Source organism: Microcaecilia unicolor, chromosome 9 (genome assembly GCF_901765095.1).
Source record: "Microcaecilia unicolor chromosome 9, aMicUni1.1, whole genome shotgun sequence".
In the NCBI taxonomy this organism is placed as follows: Eukaryota; Metazoa; Chordata; class Amphibia; order Gymnophiona; family Siphonopidae; genus Microcaecilia; species Microcaecilia unicolor.
The window spans coordinates 174732522-174758794 of NC_044039.1; the positions used below are offsets into that span (position 1 = coordinate 174732522).

Sequence of the window (26273 nt, forward strand, 5' to 3'; positions counted from 1 at the left end):
GTCACCGCCAATGAGAATCGCTGCGATGACCCGGAAGTAGTTTGTGGAGCTGGTACCCAGAGGTGGGAGATGCCTGTGTTTTTCTCGCTTTCGGTGGAGCTGTGATCGGCCTTTTTCTTAGGGCTATGGGTGAGTTTCTCTCTTTAAGTTTATGGAATCAATGGGTCCTGGTTTTAGGTTTGTTACGTGTGGAGAACGGGAGGTCTAAGTGGTACTGTGTACGAGTAAGCTGGTTATCTGTGACTGCTGTTCTTTTATATAGCAGGGTTTTTTTTTAAATTTATGTATTCGTTCATACATACTTGATATACTGCTAATCGCACAGTGCTGTTCAACAGTAATCACAAGGTGCCCGGGCCCTAAGAAATGTAAAAAAAAAATAAAAACCCTTTGAAACCTGAGATGCACAGGTGTACTACTGTGCAAATTGGGACATGAGGTAGTTCTATACATAGCTACTACTAGGAGTGATTCGCAAACCTGGGCCCTGATGCTCAAAGGTCTGGCACTAAAGCGAATAGTGCAGAAACCTAGCTCTCCAGTGCTTAAAGCAAATGGCATTCAGAATTTAAATGTGCTACTAAACTGAAATGAAGGAGGAGAAACATGTGTGGTACATGTGCAGAAATGTTTTCAGGTAAGGCGCAGCTTTTGCGTGCCTGCCCAGACAAAACTGGAAGCGCAAGCTCACATCAGTGCCGTTCTTCTACACCCTCAAATATAAGCGTTTCAAAAATTGCTTGTGCTTAAATTTTTGAAAGGCTCATATCTAAGTACAGGAAAACGGGCACAAGTGCATGCTTTCAATTTTGCTTTTGCTAAGGCTCGCACACATTTCTTCCTCACAGTCAGCGCTTAGAGGCCGCACTGGCTTCCTCTTCGAAAACAACACAAAACCGGCAGTTTAATTCTGAAGAAATCCTCTCCTCAAAACCTTCAGCGCTACCCCCCCAACCTTCCAAGCTGGCGGTAAGTTTCAGTGTTAAGGCCAGCATTTTTTTTCTGCGTTGTTGTTTGAGCATTGGGAGAGAACATGGATATAATGCTAAAGGTTTTCTACAATGCGGCTTACCATATAGCTGAGGGACCAAGTGTAGATATAGGATGGGAACAAGATGTGTGGTACAAAGTCAGTTGGGATAATTAGATGGTTGGCTAAACTCAAGGCAAGTTCTTGAGATGAGGAACTGATCTAAGTTACAATGTGTGTAGCAAGCTAGTCCAGGTGCAGAATGTGTGAGAGAAGAGCCAGGCTTTCACCTGCTTCTTCAAGTAGAGGTCGTTGGTTGCACGTACCCCTCTGGAAGTAAATTCCAGAGTGTGAGGGCTACTCCTGAGAAGGCTCACTGGTGGGTATCACATCATACGATTTCTTTTGACAAGGGTACAGATAGTGGTGATCCTTGAGAAGACTTTAGAGGTATCAAAGGTGGGTAAAGGGTTAACTTATTCTTTAAGTACTCTGGCGCATTTTATCTGTCTGAGGACCTTGAAAATCAAACATAGAGTCCTTTCCCTCATACTGGATGTTAACCTCTTCTAGTTAGACTCCACAAAAAGGTTTTACAGGTTTTTCTTAGAGGTGAGAAGGATTCAAGGTATAGTTATCAGGCAGATTCAGTGAATTGACTGCTATTCTTCCAATATCTAGGCTGTGAGGGCTACAGGACTGATATTGGGACGTAACACAGTTCCCTGATTTTGCATGATTAGGTTTGGGGGATCCCTAACTGGATCTGCTCCTTGGTGGACATTCCCCAAAGAGTGAAAACCAGATTATCTTGACTAATAAGAGATTTTGAGTATAATAATTTTCCAGTCTACACAGACAATTCCATGACAACTTTAAGATTTTGAGCCTATTTATTAAAACAACGTTAGGTGTTTAATGTGGATTTTAACATACATTAAGGGCCCTGATTACTAAGCCATGCTGTAGGCACACTAGCGTTTTAGTATGCGCAAAACATTAGCGCACACTAACGCTGGAGGATGTCTCTAATGTTAGCGCGCGGCAATTTTTAGCACATGCTAAAAATGCTAGCGCACCTTAGTAAACAGGATCATCACTGTCATGTGTGCTAATTTCTGTCTTAAACATCTAAGGGGAGAGTCTATATATAACGCCTAAAAAAATTGGCGCTGAAATCAGTGCCGACTAAGCATATTCTAGAATCGGTACCTAGATTTAGACCCAGTATATAGAACACATTTTGTAGATATTTCAGCGCCTAAATCTACGCGCATCCATTTACACCAACGAAAACATGGTATAAATCCCGGCATGTAGATTCAGGCGCACTGGGCCATATTCTATAACTAGGCGCATAAATTTCGTAACACCTACAGAACGCCCTTTTCCCCGCCCATAACCACTCCCCTTTTTGCGTGCACGCATTTGAAGTTCGGTGCACATTGTTACAGAATATGCTTAGCAATTCTAATTAGTGCCAGTTAGTGCTTATTGCTTAAGTGCTGTCAGCGTTCATTAGCTTATTAAGCCAATTGAGTTGCGCTCATTGTTATAGAATCTGCACCGATTTCGGCGTGGATCTCTAGGTGCACTATATAGAATCCGGGTGCTAATGTGGAAATTTGTGTTAGGGGTTAGAGAATGGGCAAGGAGTACACCTTCCTGTTAATGTAAGGTTAACTACCTCTGCTTTAACTACAAACATGGCAGATAATGCAGTGAAGTTACGTACACTTTGAGAGGTCTAGGTGATTGCCTTCTGGATGATCTGTTGTGCCATTAATGTGTGGTAGAGACTTGTGTCCTGCTTTAGCGGCAAGGCTGCCTTATCAAAAGTGCTGGGAACACCTCCAAAAGTTAACATTAGAGGGTTTATACTTAATGCACCTTAGTTTTGGTTGTTGATGCATATTAGGTGCAAAACATTAGCACTGCTGAAAGTGATTAAAATAAAAAGGAAAAAATGGGAAAATTAGTAACAGTAAGCAAAACTTACAGAGTACATAAAGAACAGTAACAGGGGCAGTTCGCAGATTTTTGGTGCTGTTGTACTCTGACTTTTAAGGCGGTACTGAATCACAGTTTCTATTTTCTATGTTTTACTAATTGTTACATGTAGTTTTGGGATACTGTGGAATGATCAGGTGCAGCCATGTCTGACCTCAACTAGAGGGTTATTTTCACCCTATAAAGGTATCAGAAGACTGGGCCGCCCTGCAATGGTAAAACTGTCTATATAATTTTAGAGGGCCTAACGTACAAGAGTCAAAACTGCCAGAAATAAACTCAGTTACTCCAGAATGTCATTTGCATTTCTTCCTGTGTGCATTCCAGTGATGCCCAAGAAATATTATTTCTTTATATTTTTTAAGCACATCTCTTTATCTCATCTCCTAGGCTTCAGTTTAAGAAAGCACAAAAAAGGTTTTTGAAGACTCGATAATGTGAGATGTATTATAATGCTTTTTCTTTTCTTTCATGCTACCAATATGTCTCCAGCCTGCATTGGACATTACTGTGGAAAGCCAGTAGTGGCACTTAACGGCACAACAGAAATCTATGGAGAATGTGGGGTGAGCTCTTCAATTTGTAAACTTCATTGAATTTAAATATAGTTAGCTATTGTTAAGATGTGAAAACAAATATTTTTAGGAAATTGAGATCTGTGTGTTTACTAAGCTGTTTATTCAGGACAGATTTCAAGTTATGGCATTTCACTTTCAGACATCTTGTCCTCAGTATTCGTAATTATGTTGCTGTGAAAATATTTGACAGGGATATGAATGAACAAATAGCTACCTTCACTCAATATAAATTAGATTGTTTAGGACCCTCTGACAGTAGCTTATATTGTATCAGGTAGTGTCTGGAGATTATAGAAACTGCAAAGCAGGAGTGGCTAAAAACTGTAAAAAAGAAAAAAAATAAAGAGGCTGGTGCACCACAACAATATGAAAGAAATATAATCTCCCTGTTTACTAAGCAGCGCTAGCGTGGTGTAGATGTGTCTGTTGGACACACGCAGGTCCATTTTTCAGCGCGTCTGCAAAAGTCCCCCCCCCCCTTTTTTTTGTGTGCTGAAAATGGACGTGCAGCAAAATCAAAATTGACGCGTGTCCATTTTGGGCCTGAGACCTTACTGCCACCTGCTGACCTAATGGTAAGATCTTGTGCCGATTTACTGCCCGGTTAGCGCCGCACGCTGGAAAATTTCCGGCGCACTTAGTGGATGCACATAAAAAATGAAATTACTGCCCGGGCCACGCGGTAGTTAAAAATTGATGTGCATAGGCACCTACATGGCTTAGTAAAAGGGCGCATAAGGGTCCTGTTTACTAAGGTGCATTAGCATTTTTAATGCACCTACAATTAGCATGCATGCAAACCGTGTAGGCGCTTATTTGGATATTGTAGGTGCGTACATAGTTAATGCGTGTTAAAAACACTAATGCATCTATAATGCGGCTTAGTAAACAGGTCCCTTAGTGTGCACTAAAAAGAAGAGACACAAATGGAACTCTGTGCGGTTCTTTTACCAAGCTGTGGTAAAAGGACCCCAGCTGTGGTGTCAGTGCACAGGTTTGCCATGCGCCAAGGCCCCCTTTTACTGCATTGGGTAAAAGGATGTTAAAAAAAAAACAACCCGGAAATGGTCGTGTGGTAAGTTGAGCACTTGCTTCATGGCCATTTCCTGGGGGAGCCCTTAACTGCTTCTGGACTGAGCAGGAGCGGATGTAGGAGGGGGGGCAAGAAGGGATAAAGCAGAATGGGGAAGTAGAGGAAGGAGAGAGAGAGAGACTACTCCTGGAACACGTCGGGCAGGGGAGGGGACAGTAAGGCACTCGGTCCATCTGCGGGACGAGAACAGGCTTGAGGGAAGCGAGCGGATTGAAGGGGGGACAAAAATGGATAAAGCTGCACATGGAAGGAGAGGGGGGGGGGATGCTGGAACATGTGAGGCAAGGGAGGAAGAAGAAAGATGGCATACCTTTTTTTGTTGGGAGAGGGGATATGCTGGACACCAGCAAGAAGGGAATAGGGAGACAAAGGGCAGTTTTGAGGTGAAGAAGTGGGGGGGGGGGCAAGAAGGGATAATGCTGGATGGGGGAGGAGAGAGGGGAGGGGGGTGATGCAGGAACATATGGGGAAGGGGAGGGAGAAGGAGAAGAAAAATGACAGACTTTCTGGGGTTGGGCAAGGGGATATGCTGGACACTAGGGGGGAAAAGAATAGGGAAACAAGGGCCAGCAAGACATGGGCTCAGAGTGCTCAAGTGTAGGGGTACCTAAAACTTGCCCATTCACATCTGCCACCATGTTCCACCCCACCCTGGTATCTGGGACACAAGCAGCTAACACCTTCCCTCCCTCATCCCACCCTCTACCCAAACGGGATAGAGGGTGGAAGGAGAGATTGGGGAAGACGCTGGAGGGGGAGGTGGGTGGAGGGAAAGATTGGGGGAAAATGCTGGAGAGGAGGCAGGTAGGAGAGATTGGTAAGACGCTAGGGAGAGGTGGATTGAAAGAGAGATCGACATTCAGCGGAAGATGTTGGAGAGGAGGTCATGTGAAAAGGGACATCAGGAGAAGATGCTGGAGAGGAGGCCAAGTGGAAGGGGAGATCAGGGGGAGACACCACTGGACATAGTGGAAAAATAGATGAGAGGATGTAGTGGACATAGAGGAAGATGGAAGGGAATATCAGGAGGAAATGCTGGAAATGAAGGAACATGGGAAATCAGGGGGGCATGCTGGACATAGTGGAAGGGAGATGGGAGGATGTACTGAACATGGAGGTAGGTGACAGGGAAGATCATGGAGAGAGAACTGGCATAGGAAAATGTGGGAACGAGGTTCTAGAAGCCAAATTTAGGCTCCTAGGTAGAATGCTGAAATCCAGATCCTCCAGCGTAGCATTTTCAGAAATGCTCCCTGCTCCACACGTAGGGCCCAAGAGACAGGCAGAACTCTGGAGTCTCATTGCGTGGATGGTACACTGGTGCAGGGAGGAGGGTTTTAGATTTGTTAGGAACTGGTCAACATTCTGTGGAGCCTATTTCGAAAGCGTGGGACCAGGCTGCTAACATCGGTATTTAAAAAGGAGTTAGAGCAGCTTTTAAACTAGAAACTGGGGGAAGGCTGACAGTTGCTCAAAAGTGCATGGTTCAGAATAAGGTATCTTTCAAAGATATCACCAAAACAGGGAAGAAGGGCATCCCGATAGAGAGGTTGCAATAAAGAGCATAGTAGACCAGGAGTCTTTAAATAAAAAGCAGACAGATTTTCAAGGTTGCACATTTCACTGTCAACTGCTGAGCAAGATGTAAATAGGAACAACAGACATAATTTGAAATGTCTATATGCAAATGCCAGAAGCCTAAGAAATAAAATGGGAGAGTTAGAATACATTACAGTAAATGAAAAAATAGATATAATAGGCATTTCTGAGACCTGGTGGAAGGAGGATAACCAGTGGGACACTGTCATACCAGGATACAAATTATATTGCAGTGATAGGGTTGATTGAATTGGTGGAGGGGTAGCATCGTATGTGAAGGAGGGCCTTGAATTGAATAGACTAAAAATTCTACAGGACATGAAACACATCTTGGAATCCCTATGGATTGAAATTCCACATGTAAAGGGGAAAAGGATAGTGATAGGAGTGTACTACCGTTCACCTGGCCAGGATGAAGAGAGAGATGTAGAAATTTTATTAGAAATTAGGGAGGCTAACAAACTGGGGAACACGATAATGGGTGATTTCAATTACCACTAATATATATTAAGGATTAGTAGAATATGTATCCAAAATCAATTAAACCTTTCTACTATTTAGAACCCTGTATTGCAGGTGTGAATTCACGTATATTTATGAAAAAATACGTGGAGAAAAAAAGACTTCAGAAACCACAGGAAAAATTCTCTTTAAAGCAATACTTTTCAAAGTTAAGAGAACTCCTTTCTTCAATCACTAGTCTTCACAAAAAAAACTCCACTCTTCTTATTCATAAAATACTTGTGCATACACCTTAAACAATACAAAAAGGTAGAGGCTATTTATCACGCCACAATTCCGGTGAATCAATTCAAAAATATAACTTAGCTTGCATCTTCTAAATATCAATTCTTTTCCATGATGTCCAATACTTATACACCCAACAGGAGAACCCTGTTTCGCCACAACCGGGCTATTTCAAGGGCTGGTATTTTAAATCTTCAAGCTTCAAACTTTCACCCCTATCTTGCCTCTTGTTGGCGTCTTTAAACTTCGAATGGCTTCTTTCCCATATATACAACACACACTCCAACGTCATTTCCTATCACGTCATTTTTGTCTCCACGTATTTTTTCATAAATATACGTGAATTCACACCTGCAATACAGGGTTCTAAATAGTAGAAAGGTTTAATTGATTTTGATTTCAATTACCCCAATATTGACTGTATAAATGTAACAGTGCATGCTAGAGGTGAAATTCCTTAATGGAATCAAGGACTGCTTCATGGAGCAGCTGGTTCAGGAGCCAACAAGGAGGAACAATTCTAGACCTAGTCCTTAGTGGAGTGCATGATCTGGTGCAGGAGGTAGTGGTGCTGGGACCTCTTGATAACAGTGATCATAACATGATCAGATTTGATATAAGCTCTGGAGTAAGTGTACACAGGAAATCCAATATGTTAGCATTTAACTTTCAAAAAGGAGACTATGATAAAATGAAAACGGTGAAAAAAAACTTAGAGGAGCAGCTGCAAAGGTCAAAAATTTACATCAGGCATGGATGCTGTTCAAAAATACCATCCTGGAAGCCCAGGCCAAATATATTTCATGTATTTAAAAAGGAGGAAGGAAGACCAAACGACAGCCGGCATGGTTGAAAAGTGAGATGAAGGAAGCTATTAGAGCTAAAAGAAAACCCTTCAGAACATGGAAGAAGGATTTACCTGAAAATAATAGGAAACTACATAAATGGCAAATCAAATGGAAAGCGCTCATAAGTCAGAGAGACTTTGAAAAGAAGATTTTGTTGGAGGTAAAAACGCATAGCAAAAACTTTTTTAGGTATATTAAAAGCAAGAAGCCGGCAAAAGAATCGGTAGATGACTGAGGGGTAAAAGGGGCACACAGGAAAGATAAGGCCATAGCGGAGAGATTAAATGAATTCTTTGTTTTGGTCTTCACTGAGGAAGATGCGGGAGAGATACCAGTGCCAGAAATGATATTCAGTGCTGATGAGTCAGAGAAACTGAATCAAATCTCTGTAAACCTGGAAGATGTAATGGGGCAATTTGATAAATTGAAGAGTAGCAAATTGCCAGGGCCGGATGGTATACATCCCAGAGTATTGATAGAATTGAAAAATGAACTTGCAGAACTATTGTTAGTAATATGTAATTTATCTTTAAGATGAAGCATGGTAGCAGAAGATTGGAGGGTGGCCAATATAACACTGATTTTTAAAAAGGGTTCCAGAGGTGATCTGGGAAATTACAGATTGGTAAACCTGACATCGATGCTGGACAAAATGGTAGAGACTTTTATAAAGCACAAAATTACAGAGCAGATTCAAAAGGATGGATTAATGAGACAAAGCCAACATGGATTTAGTGAAGGGAAATCTTGCCTTACCAATCTACTACATTTCTTTGAAGGGGGTGAACAAACATGTGGGTAAAGTTGAGCCAGTCGATATTGTGTATCTGGATTTTCAAAAGGCATTTGACAGAGTACTTCATGCAAGACTCCAGAGGAAATTGAAAAGTCATGGGATTGGAGATAGTGTTGTATTGTGGATTAAAAACTGGTTATAAGATAGAAAAAGAGAGTAGGGTTAAATGGTCAGTATTCTCAGTGGAGAAGGGTAGATAGTGGGTTTCTGCAGGGGTCTGTGTTGGGACCGCTGCTTTTTAAAGTATTTATAAATGATCTACAGATGGGAATAACTAGTGAGGTAATTAAATTTGCCAATGACACAAAGTTATTCAGAGTTGTTACATCGCAAGAGGATTGTGAAAAAAACGACCTTACGAGACTGGGAGACGGGGCATCCAAACGGCACATTTTTAATGTGAGCAAGTGCAAAGTTATGGCAATTCGTTTGGCCCTTTGGGAGTTTGTCTCTTCTCCGCGGTTGCCCTGTTCGAGTTCTTTCGGTCAATGCGACGGCAGTCACCTACCTAAACCGTCAGGGAGACACCAGGAGTGCACCCCGAGCGCGCGGGGTGGCTCTGATCTGCCGTTGGGCAGAGACTCATCTCTCTTTCTTGACAGTGGCTCATATAGTGGGGGTCACAGAATGTGCAAGCGGACTTTCTCAGTTGCCACCAGTTGGAGCCGGGGGAGTGGACGCTGTCCCCTCTGGCCTTCGATCAGATAACTGCCCATTGGGGGATGCCAGAGATGGACTTAATGGCCACCGCATTCAATACGAAGGTTCCCCGTTTCTTTAGCAGGGGACAAAAGCTGGGCTCAGAAGGCATTGATGCCCTTCTTCAACCTTGGCCCAGGGGCCTGCTCTATGCCTTTCCCCCGTTGCCAATGGTGGGCAGGTTACTGACTCGCTTTGCCAGTCATCCCGGTCGAGTGATCCTAGTGGCCCTGGATTGGCTCAGATGACCCTGGTACGCAGATGTGATCAGGCTTCTGTTCAATCGTCCTTTTCTGCTACCGGCGCAGGACGGTCTCCTGCTGCAGGGGCCAGTCACGATGGAGGATCCCTCCCTCTGTTCTTACAGCCTGACGATGGAAAGGGCGAGGTTGAGAAGAAAAGGGTATCCGGACACGGTTATCGCTACGATGCTGTAGGCTCGATAGCTTATGCTAGGGTGTGGCGTACCTTCGATTCGTGGTGTGCGAGTTCGGGATTGTCAGCGGCTTCGGCTTCAGTATCGGTTATCCTCGTGTTTCTTCAGGAGGCTGTACAAAAATCATTCTCATTGAGTTCTCTTAAGGTGCAGGTGGCAGCTCTGGCATGTTTTAGAGGCCGGCTTCAGGGGGCGTCCATCGCCTCCCACCCGGATGTGGTTCGTTTCTTGAGGGGCGTAAATCGTTTGCGCCCTCCTCACGTGCCAGTTCTGTCATCCTGGAACCTTAATCTAGTTCTCAGAGCACTTCAGTGTCCTCCTTTCGAACCCTTATCAGGGATTACGATTAAGGATCTCATCTTGAAGACGATTTTCCTAGTAGCCATTACTTCCGCTCGGAGAATTTCAGAGTTGCAGGCCCTTTCTTGCAGAGACCCCTTCCTGCGTTTTACGGAGGCGGGGGTATCGATTAGGACAGTTCCTTCGTTTTTGCCCAAGGTGGTTTCTTGTTTCCACTTGGGGCAGTCCCTGCATTTGCCAGCCTTCCGCCGGGAAGATTACCCTGAGCAATTCCAGGCTCTTTGCTGCTTCGACGTGAAATGGGCTCTTCTTGGGTATTTGGAGGTGACGAATAAAATTTGTCTTTCTGACCATCTCTTCGTCCTTTTTGGAGGCAGTAAGAAGGGTCATATGGCATCCAAGGACACCATAGCCCATTGGTTGTGGGAGGCCATCTCTTCGGCGTACGTGGCATTGAGCAACCAAGCCCCTTTGCAAGTTTGTGCTCATTCTATGCAAGCTCAAGCTTCCTCCTATGCAGCGTCCCGTTTGGTTTCTCTGGAAGATGTCTGCAGGGCAGCTACATGGGCTTCGGTCCATACACTCACTCATCATTATCGGGTGGATGTGGCAGCTCGTCAAGATGCGGTGTTTGGCTCGTTGGTGATTTCTGCCGGGTTGGGGGTGTCCTGCCCTACTTGAGGACTGCTTGAGTACATCCCACAAATCTCTGGATTGATCTGTGGGACTCCATGGCAGGAAACATTAATTCTTACCTGATAATTTTCTTTCCATTAGTCCCAACAGATCAATCCAGAGGCCCCCCCTGGGTTTACTGTCTGCGGTTTTGTTGCGGTTGGTTAGGTTTTTTTTCGGGTTCCGTTGTTCTGAATGTTCCTTCGTTTGATTAAAAAATAAAATAAATAAATATAGAAGTGGTGGAAGTATGTTGGGCAATTGGTCTGATAATGTCAGGAGAGTTTTCTATTGTTTCCATGCCACTGCTTTGGTATCGTTCATACTGAGGTTCAGCTGGCTGCACAGGTCCACATATAGCAAACCTCGGAGGTTCTCTGTATCTCCACCTGCTGGTAGTGGGACACAACCAACAAGTCTCTGGATTGATCTATTGGGACTAATGGAAAGAAAATTATCAGGTAAGAATTAATTTTTCCATGACAAAGATGGGTCTCTTTTATAACCTCCTTCTGTGAATTTCTACCTTTCTACCACATAAATATGATACCGTTCATTACATTTCAGGATCTGAAAATGGTAAAACCCTATAACCATCACGTGTGTTTTTAGGCTTGGTTTTCCCTGCAGATGCTTTCCTCTGAGTGACATTATTCAGGTACCCAGTCGACTACTCCCTACAGAAAAAAAAAAATTCAACACACAGATTTAAGCTCGCCCCTTTTGCTGTTCTGCGCAAGGTGCAATAGAGTTCTTGTCTAGTGGCAATCAATGCACAGGCGTCTAGTTGGCCACACACATTTTTCAGGGGAATGCACATGCCAGTAAACTGCGAGAAAAACTGTCAGCAATCATCATAGGTATGAAAACATGTCATGCAAAACTTACCAAGATAAAAACAATTAGTTTAAGCACTAAGCTGCCACACAGAAATTGGAGCCAGAAAACGTGCAGCACTACCCATTCCCCTTAGGCGAACTGCCGAAGCCATAACACTGATTGCTCAGAGCTCCAGCTCTGATCACGGTCTCACATATGGGTATGTTTATAATTGTAGGTCTTACGTGTCGTGTAAAAAGCCAGGCTGTTGCTTCAGATCTGGTTTGCTGGATTTGTCCTAGAGACTGCTGGAAGGTTAACTAACATGAATTCCATGTAGCTGGCAGTGCAAGTCACACCACCCTGCCTTTTGCTTTCCTTGTGCAACACAAAATTTGTTTTTATCTCCTTTTGTATGCACAACATTTTGCTTTTGAAAACAGTCTTCCTGAAAAAAAAGCAGATCAAGAGAACAAGGTAGCAGAGTGGTTTCTCTGATTTCAGGTTGGCACCAAAACACTGTCCAAAAACGTGCACATACATGAAAAATAGGGATGGTAAGTTTGCATTGCCTGATTGGGCCATTTTGTCGGGGGGGGGGGGGGGCTAACACGTCAGGGGCCATTTTGTACTCAGACTGTTTTGGCAGCGACTAATATGTTGGGGGATTTTTTGTTAGGTTTTTTTTGTTGGGGCTGTTTTGCTTCGGGGCTTTTTTGACCCAGTCCCATCCAATTGCTATGCTGGAACATGGAACGGTGTCCTGATTCTGTCTGTACTCCTGTTCTAAGATTATCAAATTTGGTACTGTAATAAAAGATTTATGCTTCTGTCTTTTAGGTTTGCCCCCGAGGACAAAGAGCAAATGCAGCTAAAATTTGTCAAACGTGTACTGAGTCTCCAGAGCTGTATGACTGGCTGTATCTTGGCTTTATGGCTATGCTTCCCTTAATATTACACTGGTTTTTCATTGAGTGGTATTCAGGAAAAAAAAGGTTAGTACAATATAATGGGTTTCCATATATACAGACTAAATATAGACTATTGGAAGCATAAAGCTGTATCTTTTGTTTGAGGAAAATACATGTCCTGTGTTGATGGTTAAGCTATGATGTGTCTTGTAGGATCTTAGGGTATTGCACTGTATGCTGTTAGATTAGATAGGTTTCATGTTACCTGAAGAACCACACACTAAAAGAGGAAGGAAGAAATAAACAGTGGAGTTAATCAGTATGTCAGATCGACAAAAGGAGAACAGTGTGTACTCCAAAGTCCTTTAAAGGGTCTTTATTTGCAAACGATGCTATTCAGTTCTGATACATGACTCGACATGGCACTGCTGCCTGCATCAGGAGTCCAAACAAGTCTGTAGCATCTATATTAGGATAACTAATAATCCTCTTCCACTAGAAAATATAGGACAAAAGTTGTACAATCAGGAAGTGAAATTGCAAGTTAAACTGGTGCAAAGCGAAAGCAATGACGGTTGATTTGACATATTGTTTATCTCCACTGTTTGGTGGAGAAGTAGAAGTAAATTGATTTTTTTACTCATTCCAAAAGTACAAAGACTAGGGGACATTCAAGGAAGTTACATGGAAATACTTTTAAAACAAATAGGAGGAAATATTTTTTCACTCAATGAATAGCTACACTCTGGAAATCTTTGCCGGAGGATATGGTAACAGTGGTTAGCGAATCTGGGTTTAAAAAAGGTTTGGATAGGTTCCTGGAGGAAAAGTCTATAGTCTGCTACTGAGACACACATGGGGAAGCAACTACTTGCCCTGGAGTTGTAGTATGGAGTGTTGCCATGATTTGGGTTTCTGCCAGGTACTTGTGACCTGGCTTGGCCACTGTTGGAAGCAGAATACAGGGCTAGATGGACCATTGGTCTGACCCAGTATGGCTACTCTTATGTTACCTGAAATCATGCAACTGGATTTTGTCCAATATTGATGTAGAAACACATCTGACTGCTGAAACCTCAGCTTCATAAAGTTAGCAATTTGCTAGAAAGCTGGTCTATTATTGGAAGCTCATGGACTAGTTTGACATGCTGCTGTTACAAATGAACATAATTAGGGAAGTCATTTTAACAAGGCTTGTGGGCATTTAAATGTGTAAATAATGATTTTTAAAAAGCCACTATTTACAGGTATAGAACTGCAGCATGCAGTTTCCAGGGGGGTGTGTTTGTTGGACATCAGCATTTTCACCTGCTCTGAGGCAGGCATCCAGCTAACGGCTTATCTGGACCTTGAATTTGCACCAATGATTGAAGCAGCAATTGTGCTTTACCTCTCTGGTGTTTAAAGCCACCTCAAAAGTTTACCTTTTTTATTATTTTACTCTTCTCCTTAATTGGCTCTTTCTTGATGTTCAGTCTCGCACATAAGCACACAGGTTGTAAAACCAGCACTTTTTTGAATGTGTTGCTTACTAAGGGGTCCTTTTACAAAGCTGCGGGAAAAAGGGCCATGTGGCAGGGAGCCCTTACCACCACGCACTGAGGTGGCAATAAGGGCTCCCGATTCCTGCCAGGTTATTGGCGTGCAGGCCATTTCCAGGGGTTTTCTTTTTCCCCGGAAATGGCGCACGCTCGGGGCAGGACTACCGCCGGCAGCTGCGTTGGGCTGGCAGTAGTTCCGGAAGAACGAGTGGTAAGCCTGTGTTGAGCTTACAGCTGCTCTGTATAAGGGCCCCGTAGAACCTAAGTATTGCCATACTGGGACCATTTTGCCCGGCACTCATGTTAGGCTCACAGTCTGTCCCGTATTGCCTCTGGAATCCTTTTTAAAAAGGATTACATAAGCCACCCTCCAGTCTTCCAGTAACATGTTTGATTTTAAAGATAACATATTACTAACAATAGTTCTGAAAGTTCATTTTTCAATTCTGTCAGTACTCTGGGATGAATACCATCCAGTCCAGGTGGTTTGCTACTCTTCAGTTTATCAGATTGCACCATTCCTCAGCGACCCTCCAGACCGGTCAAGACGCTTGGGTTATGCACGCCTACCAGCAGAGGGAGACTGAGAACACAAAAACTGAACCTAGCATAAGCCAGCAGCCAACCCCCAAGCAGCCAGTAAATCTCAGTCTCCAGCAGAGGGTAGATGTGCAGCCTGAGCAGTCAGTCTGGTCTGGTAGGATTAGAGAGTCTGATTTTTATACCCTGTACTTAGAATTTGTGCTTCGGGGAAGCGGGTCCGGTGGGGCTCCCTGTTCCCCTAGGGGTTTTACACCCGTGTCCGGGTTTTGCCCCTGCTGTACCTTGTGTGAAGGCAGCCTGGTGCCTCGGCTCCTGTGCTACAGGAACCTTGAGAGCCTTAGCCCTTGTCAGTATATAGCAACTGGGCTGTTTGCTGTGTGTGTGAGAGAAAAAAAAAAAAAAGGAAAGTAAGCAGCAGACAGTGCTGGTCTGCATCAGAAAATTTTGTTGTTTCTCTTTTTGGGGGCTGGCAAGGGTTTTAGTGTGGTTTTGAGGAAGGGAGTAGAGCTGGGGCGATTTTGGCGGTTTGTGTGTGTACCGCTTTAAATTTTAGCGATGTCGGCGGGAAAAGCGGCTCGTTGCCGTTCCTGCGCGCGTCGGGGGATTGAAACGCCCGGAGCTTCGTGCAAGTTTTGCGGTGAGCCTAAGCACTCTCTCTCTTCCCCTCCGGTTTTGGCTGCTGAGGTTTCGGGCAGCAGTAAGGGCCTCTCGGGGTCTGTATCAGGTTCTGGTGCGGTGACGGCGGTCCCGATTTTGGCGGGAACCGCCGCCATCTTGGATTCGGCTCCGCTGGCGATCCCGGCCCAGCAGGTGGTGGAGGGCCCGGGACAGAATGTTGGGTGCTCTCCAGGGCCTTCGGGGGCCATGGGATTTCCACCGGAGTTTGTCTGGTCGATGTTTCAGGCCTGGCAGGCAGGTGCTTCTCAGCCGGAGGTACAGAAGGGGGCAGCTCCTTTGGGGGTCAAGCGCCCACGGTTAGATTATGGGGAGGACCCTGATTTTTTGTCTTTCCCTCCCTCGGAAGATGAGGGTAGTGGATTGGGTGATGAGTTCCCTTTAGACATGGATCCTGAAGAGGAGGGGTCCTTCCCAGGGGAGGATTCCTCGGTGGTAAGGATTTTTCCTAGGGATGAGCTTCCGGAGCTCATTGATCAAGTGATGTCTACGCTTAGGTTTGAGGCTCCTGAGCCTGTTGTAGCGGAGGTTAAGCAGATAGACCCTTTGGTTAAGGGTATTCGTAAGGCTTCTCGTTCTTTCCCTATGAATCAGGATCTGAGGGATATGATCTTACAGGAGTGGTCCTCTCCAGATTTAGCCTGTCGGGTGGTTAAAGCGATGGCGAGACTTTATCCTATTCCCCAAGAAGATAGGGATTCTTTTAAATCTCCTACAGTGGATGCGGTGGTGACGGCAGTCACCAAAGCTACTGCCATCCCGGTTGATGGGGGGACTGCCCTCAGAGACCCTCAGGATAGGAAGTTGGAGTCTTTTGTTCGGCGAAGTTTTGATCTCTCGGCCTTGTCTCTGCAAGCCGCTCTATGTGGAGGTCTGGTGGCTCGGGCGTGTTTCCGTTGGGCTGAAAAGCTTCTGGATGGTCCCGCGCTAGACAGGGCTGCCGTGGTGCAGGAGTTAGCCAAGTTGGAGATGGGATCTTCCTTTCTGGCAGATGCTAGTTATGATTTGTTGAGGGCTTCGGCGAAGAATATGGCTTTGGTGGTTGGAGCTCGTCGGGCCCTGTGGCTTCGTGGATGGACTGCGGATGCGGCTTCTAAATCCAAGTTGTGTTCGCTTCCCTTTAAAGGGTCCATGCTTTTTGGAGAAGAGTTGGATAAATTGGTGCGTGGTCTTGGGGAGGCTAAGATTCCGCGGTTGCCGGAATTGCGACCTAGAGGAGGGGGTCGCGGCATGTCAGGGCGTGCTCGTTTGAAGGATGCCCGGCGCTATAGGCCAGGTAGGTTTAGTGCGCCGTTTAGAGGCAGATATTTTCAGCGTACTCAGCCCTTTCGTGGGGGTCGTCGAGGAGGACGCGAGGTCTCGGGGGGAGCTCTGTCCTCCGATCGTACTTCCCAATGAAGGTTTGCGGGTCCAGCCTCTGGTGCGAGTAGGTGCTCGGTTGAGTCAGTTTTATCAGAGGTGGGCCCATATCACGACAGACCAGTGGGTCCTCGAAGTGGTGCGAGACGGGTACGCCTTGGAGTTCGAAGAGTTTCTGCCAGATTTCTTTGTAGCCTCCCCTTGCCGCTCTCGGCTCAAGGCCGGGGCAATTCGGCAGACTCTCCGGCGGTTGATAGATTTAGGGGCGGTAGTTCCGGTGCCGGTTTCAGAGAGAGGGACCGGCTGTTATTCGATTTATTTTGTGGTTCCCAAAAAGGAGGATTCCTTCCGGCCTATTTTAGATCTAAAACGAGTCAACGGGGCGTTGAAGGTTCCCTCGTTTCGCATGGAAACGTTGCGGTCGGTCATAGTAGCGGTTCAGTCGGGAGAATTTCTCACTTCTCTGGATCTGACGGAAGCTTATCTGCATATTCCCATTCGGAAGGCGCATCACCGGTTTCTTCGCTTTGCGGTTCTAGGACATCACTTTCAGTTTTGTGCTCTACCGTTCGGACTGGCTACGGCGCCGCGTACTTTTTCCAAGGTTATGGTGGTAGTGGCGGCGGCTTTGAGGCAGCAAGGAGTATTGGTTCACCCATATCTCGACGATTGGCTGATTCGAGCCAAATCCTATCAGGAGAGTGTGGAAGCAACAGCGAAGGTAGTATCTGTTTTGGAGTCGCTCGGCTGGGTGGTGAACAGTGTCAAGAGTCATCTGGTTCCGTCCCAATCCCTAGAATATCTGGGGGTTCGTTTCGATACGGTGCGGGGCCTGGTGTTTCTGCCGCCCGTTCGGATTGCCAAGATTCAGGGGCTGATCCGTCAGTTTTCTGCCAAGCGGTCCCCGTCAGCTCACGGGTATCTTCAGATTTTGGGGCTGATGGCGGCATCGATAGAGGTGGTGCCGTGGGCCAGAGCTCACATGAGGCAGTTGCAGTCAGCGCTGTTGGATCGTTGGTCGCCGCAGTCTCAGAGTTTGGAGGTCAGACTATTCTTGCCGGAGGCGGTGCGATCCAGTCTGCGGTGGTGGCTTCATACTCCGAATCTGGAGAGAGGGATGCCCTTGGATTCTCCGGATTGGATTGTGGTGACCACAGATGCCAGTCTGGCAGGCTGGGGAGCACATTGTCTGGGGCAGGTGGCACAGGGTCTCTGGTCACCGGACGAGGCCCTTTGGTCAATCAATCGGCTCGAGACTCGGGCGGTCCGGTTGGCGTTGCAGGCCCTGCAGTATCTTCTCGCCGGGAAGGCAGTTCGAGTTCTGTCCGACAATGCCACGGCGGTAGCTTACATAAACCATCAGGGGGGCACAAAGAGTCGCGATGTAGCCGAGGAGACGGCAGAGTTGATGCAGTGGGCGGAGCTTCATCTGCAGAGTCTCTCCGCAGGTCATGTGGCCGGAGTGGACAATCTCCAGGCGGACTTTCTGAGCAGGCACACTCTGGATCCAGGAGAGTGGTCGCTGCATCGTCCGCTGTTTCATCGGCTGGTGATGGAGTGGGGACTGCCGGTGGTAGATCTTATGGCAACAGCCAGCAATGCTCAAGTGCCCAGGTTCTTCAGTCGGAGGCGGGACCCTCGGTCCGAGGGGATCGACGCGCTGGTGCTTCCGTGGCCACCGCGGCAACTGTTGTATGTGTTCCCTCCTTGGCCTCTAGTGGGGCGCGTAGTTCAAAGAATAGAGCGATACGTCGGCACGGTGATACTCGTGGCTCCGTATTGGCCACGTCGTCCGTGGTTCGGCGATCTAGTGCGGTTGGCAATCAAGGGTCCCCTGAGGTTGGACGGGTCGGTGGTGTTGTTGCAGGGTCCTATCGTAATGCCCGACCCGGTTCCATTCTCGCTTACGGCCTGGCTCTTGAAAGGGACAGGTTGAAGAAGAAAGGGTTTTCAGCTAGAGTAATTGAGACTATGTTGCAGTCTCGTAAACAGTCCACGTCCTTTGCTTATGTGCGGGTGTGGCGGATTTTTGAGAACTGGTGTAGGGATCGTTCTTATTCGCCTTGGAACTCGTCTCTTCCGCAGGTGTTAGAGTTTTTGCAGGATGGGGTGGACAGAGGTCTAGCTCTTTCTTCTTTGAAGGTGCAGATTGCGGCCTTGGCTTGTTTCCGGGGTAGGATCCGGGGGGTTTCCTTGGCATCTGCTCCCGATGTGGTTCGGTTTTTGCGAGCGGTGAAGTTGATCCGTCCTCCTCTTCGTCCGGTGGTTCCGCCGTGGGATTTGAACTTGGTCTTGGAGGTTTTGGTGGGACCGCCCTTTGAGCCTTTGGTTACAAGTACTTGGAAGGATTTGACTTTGAAGACAGTGTTCTTAGTGGCTATTACGTCGGCTCGGCGAGTTTCGGAGTTGCAGGCGTTGTCTTGTCGGGCGCCCTTTCTGACCTTTTCTAAGGAGAAGGTGTCGTTGAGGCCGGTCCCGTCTTTTTTGCCTAAGGTGGTCTCTTCCTTTCATGTGAATCAGGACATTTCTTTACCGGTTCTGGGAGATAGGCTCGGAGATTCTTCTCAGCGCCGTTTGGCTAAGCTGGATGTTCGTCGAGTTTTGCGGTCTTATTTAGTCAGGACGCGAGAGTTTCAGTCTTCGGATAGATTGTTTGTGTTGTATGGAGGACCTAAGAAGGGAGCTGCGGCTTCTAAGGTAACAATTTCCAGATGGTTGAAAGAAGCAGTTTCTTCTGCGTATTTGCTCAAGGGACGTAGGGTGCCAGAGTTACTAAAGGCGCACTCGACCAGGGGAGTAGCTGCTTCCTGGGCAGAGAGTGGTTTAGTGCCGCCGCAGGATATTTGCAGGGCGGCGGTCTGGTCCTCGCTGCATTCATTTGTGAAGCATTATAGAATTGATGTGCAGGCCAGGCAGGATGCCAGTTTTGGGGAGGCAGTGTTGACTTCTGGGGTGCAAAGTTCCCGCCCTTAGATGTTTACTGCTTTGGTACTGCCCAAGCGTCTTGACCGGTCTGGAGGGTCGCTGAGGAAGGTGAAATTAGATCTTACCTGCTAATTTTCTTTCCTCTAGACCCTCCAGACCGGTCAAGAACCCTCCCGCTGTGTATATTTCTGGTGCTTTGTCCTAGTGTGCTTGAGAGATGATTGATATGGACATTTCTATGTTGCTATTGCTGATAGGACTCTAAATTAGGAGCTTTGGGTTTCTGAAGTTCCATTGTTTTCCTCTGGGTTTCAGAGAAGGACCGCAACGCTGTGGCGTTCGGTTATTTGAAGCACGTTACCAAGAATTGTTTCTGAGTACAGGGTTCTTTGACCTTTCGGGGTTATAGTTTAGGTTTTTTCATTGGTTGCGTTTTGCTTTGTTAAGGATTTACTGGCTGCTTGGGGGTTGGCTGCTGGCTTATGCTAGGTTCAGTTTTTGTGTTCTCAGTCTCCCTCTGCTGGTAGGCGTGCATAACCCAAGCGTCTTGACCGGTCTGGAGGGTCTAGAGGAAAGAAAATTAGCAGGTAAGATCTAATTTCACCTTACATCTTCCAGGTTTATAGAGATTTCATTCAGTTTCTCTGATGCATCAGCTTTAAATACCATTTCTGGCACCGGTATCTCTCCGAAATCTTCCTCAGTGAAGACTGAAGCAAAATGGCTGTTTTCATTTGACATGCCAACACTTACACATGAATTTTGGGGCATCCTTATACCAGTTTCAGAAAATGTTCTAAGTTCAGCAAGCCTTTCATAAAAGATCTGGGAAACTGCACATTCCAACCTGGATGTCTTAAATCCTTCCTGGACGCTCTTATCAAAATCAGCTTGTAGATGTAATTAAAAGAGAGAAACATTTTGCAAGCTCTTATTAATACGTCTTTTATTAAAGTGGCGTCCTTTGGAAGGCTTGCATGTTATATGATGTTTTCTCACACAGCCTCTTTCCTGTTCTTTCTTTACAGTTCCAGTGCATTGTTCCAGCATGCCACAGCCTTGTTTGAATGCAGTGCAGCTGCAATTGTTACATTACTTGTAAGTGATCCGATGGGTGTACTGCATATCCAATCCTGCAGGGTTGAGATGCTTTCGGACTGGTACACGATGCTTTACAATCCAAGTCCAGACTATGTTACCACTCTTCACTGCACCCAGGAAGCTGTGTATCCTCTGTAAGTATGTGGTGTAGCATGCTACATGTTTTGAATTGTAACTTAGGCTGAGACTGGGAGGTTGACATATTTGAAGCTTTGTAACTCTAATTGTTGAGATTTTGAGTAAAGCACACAATTTTACACTGTAGTGAGTGACTTCCCAGTTACCCATATTGCAGCTTCAGCAAAGTTGTCCTGTGGAACGTACTTTCCCTTAGCACTGCTTTTCCTGCCGCTACCCATACTTATTATTCAGGAGAGTGCTAAGAACTAGAAGGCAGTTGGAGGAGGCAGGAGCAGCAAAGCAGAAGTTCTTCCTACCTCCTGATATGGGTGGGAAAGAACAAGAAAGACAGAGCAAAGGGATGGAGGAAGACCTGGACAACCCTGTGAGTACTGGAGCTTTATTTTGGGATTACCCACTGGTGATTTACAAAGGGGAAGGGAGGCAGAAATAAATATGGATGAGAAAACTCACTCAGCATTTTCGGGTACACATGTTAAGTACGCTAAATTGACACATCGATGCTGATATACTTGTCCAGATGGTAGATGCCATGGATAAATTATGCACAAGGAAACAGAAATACATCTACCTTGATAGCACTAACCTGTAGGAAAGGGTCCATCTGTATCTGTATTGCAGTTTCTGGTTCTCTTTTGTGCACCGGAAAATAATGATTGACTTTCTGTCTTGGCCTCTCGCTAAGCACATATCTCAAGTTTAATAAGTTTTGAGTGCAAATTAGTTGGATCTGAAATTTCATGGTCTATACTACAAAGTAATATAGAAATTATTAGGGTGTAGTAGTGGCCTAAGGATGCGAGTGTAATACTCATTTTGCTGTCAAAATATAAAACTATTAACTTAAGGTGAAAGACCACTCATAATTACATCCAGGAAGGGCTACTCATTAAGATCAGCAAATAACAACTTCCTGGTGATTCTATCTTTCACCAGAATTTGGTTGGACACTTCTTGTTCCACAATATTTTCTTGCATTACCTTCACATTATGGAATTCACTGCCAAAGTCCCTTCATGCTGAAAGTTCAAAGCAGAAATTCAAGTCAGCACTAAAGACCTGGTTGTTTTCTCAAGGCATTTAGATAAACAGATGCATCATTCTACTGAGCAGAATATTTTACCTCATTGCCTGAAGCCCCCCCTCTTGTTTAACTGTTGTGGGCCTCAGGGCCGCCGAGAGGGGGGGGCAAGGGGGACAAAATTCCCTGGGCCTCTAAGGGGAGCCCAGCACCACAGTCCCCAGTCTCACCCGCCCGCCCTCGGCTCCGTCGACAGCCCCTCTCTGTCCGCCACCAGGCCCCCTGCATTCAAATCGGCAGCGCCTCACCTTCGTGTGAAAGCGCAGCGGCAGATCGCCTCTCTTCGGGCCTTCCCTCCATGTGTCCCACGCTCATTTGATGTAACTTCTTGTTTCCGCGAGGGTGGGATGCGGAGAGGGAAGGCCCGAAGGGAGACGATCTGCTGCTGTGCTTTCACACAGAGGTGAGGCGCTGCTGATTTGAATGCAGGGGGCCCGGTGGCGGATGGAGAGGGGCTGGGGTGGGCGGGTGGAGTCTGGGGACTTTAGCGCTGGCGGCCTGAGTAGCGATTGGGGGAGATGGCGGCGGTCTCGGGTGGATGCGGCGGTGGGCCCGGCTCAGGCTCTCGGCGGCCCTGGTGGGTCTGATAGTCAAATGATTTATGCGCCTAACTTTGGGGTCCTTTTACTAAGCTGCAGCAAAAGGTGGCCTTAGTGCACCCTTACATGGGTTCTTCCCATGCGCTAAGGCCATTTTTTTTGCAGCCATAAAAATGGCTTTTATTGTATTTTTAGTATTAATGGCAATGTGTTAATGTTGCCATTAGTGCATGAAAAAAAACCCCCCAAAAAAACTACATGAGACCTTCCATTGTGCAGGTCTTAAGGGTTCACTGGCTATCTGTATGCTAATCAGTTACTGTGTGGTAATGTAGCTGCATTGATTAGCAAAGGAATGCCCATGCTTCCTCAAAAAAATTTACCAATATTTTTAGCGCACAATTAGCACACACAAATTTGGCAATTACCACAGGTTTGCCATTTTAAGCTGTTTTAGGTGTGTATTCGTGCCCAACTCAGCTTAGTGAAAGGGCCCCTTTGAGAGTTATGCTTATAAATTGGCCTCTGAAATTTTACTAGAGCTGAGTGCATAAATCTTTATTTTAAATTTCACTAGACTCTTAAATTTAGGAGCATGAAAAGTGGGTGATAACGGAGATGGATTTAGAGTATGGGAAAAATGTTTTGAGCTTGGCTCTGATTTTCAGCACTAGGTTCACAAATTAGGATCATAAATCTAGGTAAATTATTATTTGTTACATTTGTATCCCATATTTTCCCACCTTTTTACAGGCTCAATGTGGCTTACATATAACCGTTAACGGCGTTAGCCGATTCCGGTCTGAACAAATACATAGTATGAATGAAAAATGATATTGTGGTAGAATGAGGTACATGTATGGTAGGTACAATTGGGGGAACTTAAGGATGGAAAGGGGGAAGAAGAGTCAGGTAATGTCCGTTACGGTCTTTGGTTACATTGTGTCGCAAGTGTCCAGGTATTTTTATGTTGGGTCAGTGGGGTATGCTCTTCTGAACAGGTCTGTCTTTAATGAATGGCAGGCTTAAATTTATAAGCATAACTATTAAGCTCCTAAATTAAAATGAATTTTCAGCTGAGAAGTTATGCTCCTAAGTTTGGCTGACAAGAGGGCACAAATTTAGGAGCTCAGCATTTTCTGAATATTGGGTTGTTCATTCCTCCCTTCCGTCCTTGTTAGTTATTGTGGTGGTCATGTTTTTCCTTGTGGTTCTTTTTGTTGTTTTCCTTTGTGATTCTTTTTATCCTTTTATTAAGCGATGTTGGGCACTAACACTGCTTTAAAATGGGCATTTCCAAATTTGTGTGTGCTAATTGCGCACTAAAGCATATACGATGCAGTGGTATAACAAATTCTGAATAAATAAATAAACTCTTTAGTAAGTAAGCATATCAGGTCCCTATTTAAAACTCCCATAAATAAGGCCCAGCAGGGTTCTGACTGAAAAAGAAAGTGGCAGAGGAGGAAGCAGTTGGGTCTCCTAGTGTAGACCCGTTTGGTGGTTCACATTTTTATGCGCCAGGAGCTGTTGTACCTAATTGCCCGAGTCCAGGAGGCTCTAACTCAGTCGGAAGATCAGCCTTTGCAGGTGGCCCGGAAAGGTAATTCCCTTCTTTAAGGCAACAGGAAGCTGACTAGGACATTTTTTCTGCACCCGGATGTCACTGAGCTGGTGGAGGTCGAGTGGCAGGTGCCTGACTCGGGTCTGCAGATCAGTCAGGCCACGGTGCACTTATGCTTCCTGCATCACAGCAGGAGAGATTCCACCTTCCCAATGTGGACTCCTTGGTCACGGCAGGTTCCCTGTGGAGGGTGGTACAGCCCTTAAGGACCCTCGGGATCATGGATCATCGCATGGATGCTCTTCTGAAACAGTCCTTTGAGGTTTCCTCCTTAGCTTTGCAGGCAGCTGTCTGTGGCAGCTATGTGGCCTGAGCGTATATTAGATTGGTGGGGTGGTTGCCTGACCCCGATATTCCCGTCTCTGCAGATATCTGACACATCTTGAGATGGGGGTGGCTTTTTTGGAAAACATTCTCTGATTTGCTTCATGTGTCCACAAAGAGTGGTGGTGGCAGAGAGTCGATTTTTCTCTGGCTCAGGAGCTGAGCTGCAGATGTAGCCTCTAAGACCTGTCTTCTTAGTAAGCTCCCATATAGAGGGCATATTTTATTTGGTGAGGACCTGGAGAAGTTGGTCAAGGAGCTAGGGGAGTCGAAGGTTCTTAGGCTCTCAGTGAATAGATCTCATTTGGCTTCTTGTCAGTCTTATGCCCAGGGATGATTTTGGAAGGCTCAAAGATAGATGCAGAGCCAGTGGTGCTCAGAGGCAGATTTTGGTCCAGGTATCGGTCCTTTTGAGGGGGCAAGAGGGGTGTCCGTGATAGAGGACAGGGGACCTCCGGTGCTTCTCATTCTGCTCATTGAAGGTTTGGGGTCCCACTCTTTGGTGGTCCCAGATGGGTGGATGCTTCATCTGTTTTTGCGAAGGGGGGCCCAGATAACTTCCTGGAAGTGATCAGGAAAGGATATGCTCTGGAATTCTTGCATCCCTTGCTTGATGCATTGCTGGTATCTCCTTGTTGTGCTCCGCAAAAGGTAGCAGCCGTTTGATCCACCAAATCTGGATAAGGTAGTAGATTTTTCTGTGCCAGCTGGGTCCAGCAATCTTATTTGTTCTGCAGACAGATTATGGTCTTTTTTTTTTTTTTTTTAAAGTGGGTTTCATCTTTATTAAGAAGATTATCTTCATCTTGATTATTAGTTGTCCAGCTTATTTAATAAATACTGTAATCAAAGGGGGATAATTGATATAATTTTCTAATTATAAAAACCAATATTATGCAAAAAATCAATAATATTATACAAAAATGTTTACATGATAGTAGTGCTCAGAATAAAGTGTTCCTTGTCACAACTGATAGCAACCAACGTTTATGGCTATCACAGCACTATATGATATCAGCAAGCCTTTTTTTCAAAACAACATAATAGAAAAACTTACAAAGATGCAAAAAATCACAAACTTATTTTGCTTATCCATGTAGATGACACCAACAGTCCATAATACAGTAGATCGCAGGTTGTCCAAAATAAGCTATTTTTACAGGAATTTAGGTGGAGTGTTAGATGGCATGGGGAGGATAAACTTATAAAATGAAAAATATTTATAGATTTGGACAGACTTCTGGTTATTTGACCACAGTTGTTTGTTATATATTCCTTTGAAACTGTTGTACAGTTCTTCCTTTTGTGGCTTATGAATAAAAAAAAAAAATTTTTTCAAGCCCTATACATATTTTATCTGGCAGTTAAATAATTAAGACTCTCTCTTTTTTAAATTCTGATTTATATTTAATTTCTAAGAAGAAATGATTATTTGGAGTTGTTGATCACTCTTCCTACTGTGCTATTCTTTGCTCGCTAAATGTAAGTAAATAAGAGTGTTCTCCTCTGAAAGTCAGTACAGGCAGATTGAAGCATGAACTCAAGGAAGCAGGTTATTTAAAAACCAAGGACACCATAATACAAAGACATGCAAATTCTTTATTCTCTTAAATGTTTAAAATAACTATCAAAATATGTTAGGACAAAAGAGAGAAGAGTCGGGAAAGCCATGTTGATTATGTTGAGATACTTCTGCCATAAATGGAGATGAAAATGAAGGAATAACTATCACTTTTGCAGTTTACATCCAAATCAAAACTTAACTGAGTACTTTCTCAGCTATTTTATGCCCAGAGTTGCAGGGGTCAGAGTATTTTTCTGTTTAATATCATCACAGCTAGGAAAAGGCTAGACCACTATCTCCTATTTAACGAATAAGACTAATTTGTTGTGTCTTCTGTGCAAAACCACAATGGGGATTTCTGGTCCTACTTGAACA

At 45.3% G+C, this 26273-nt stretch overlaps 1 protein-coding gene across 2 annotated transcripts in view; it reads left to right on the plus strand.

Annotated features, from left to right (window-relative positions):
- The first annotated feature begins 4 nt into the window (after positions 1-4).
- The window catches only part of JKAMP (JNK1/MAPK8 associated membrane protein), a 30033-nt gene continuing 3764 nt past the window's right edge, over positions 5-26273 (plus strand). Inside the window, exons 1-4 of one of the 2 annotated variants that reach the window (XM_030213942.1) lie at positions 27-129; positions 3473-3546; positions 12411-12565; positions 20553-20759. In XM_030213942.1, coding sequence (XP_030069802.1) covers positions 126-129; positions 3473-3546; positions 12411-12565; positions 20553-20759 — 440 coding nt within the window. In that variant the 5' untranslated portion in view covers positions 27-125. Of the gene's footprint in view, positions 130-3472; positions 3547-12410; positions 12566-20552; positions 20760-26273 lie in introns of both variants that reach the window. The other variant, XM_030213943.1, reaches the window with a different exon arrangement.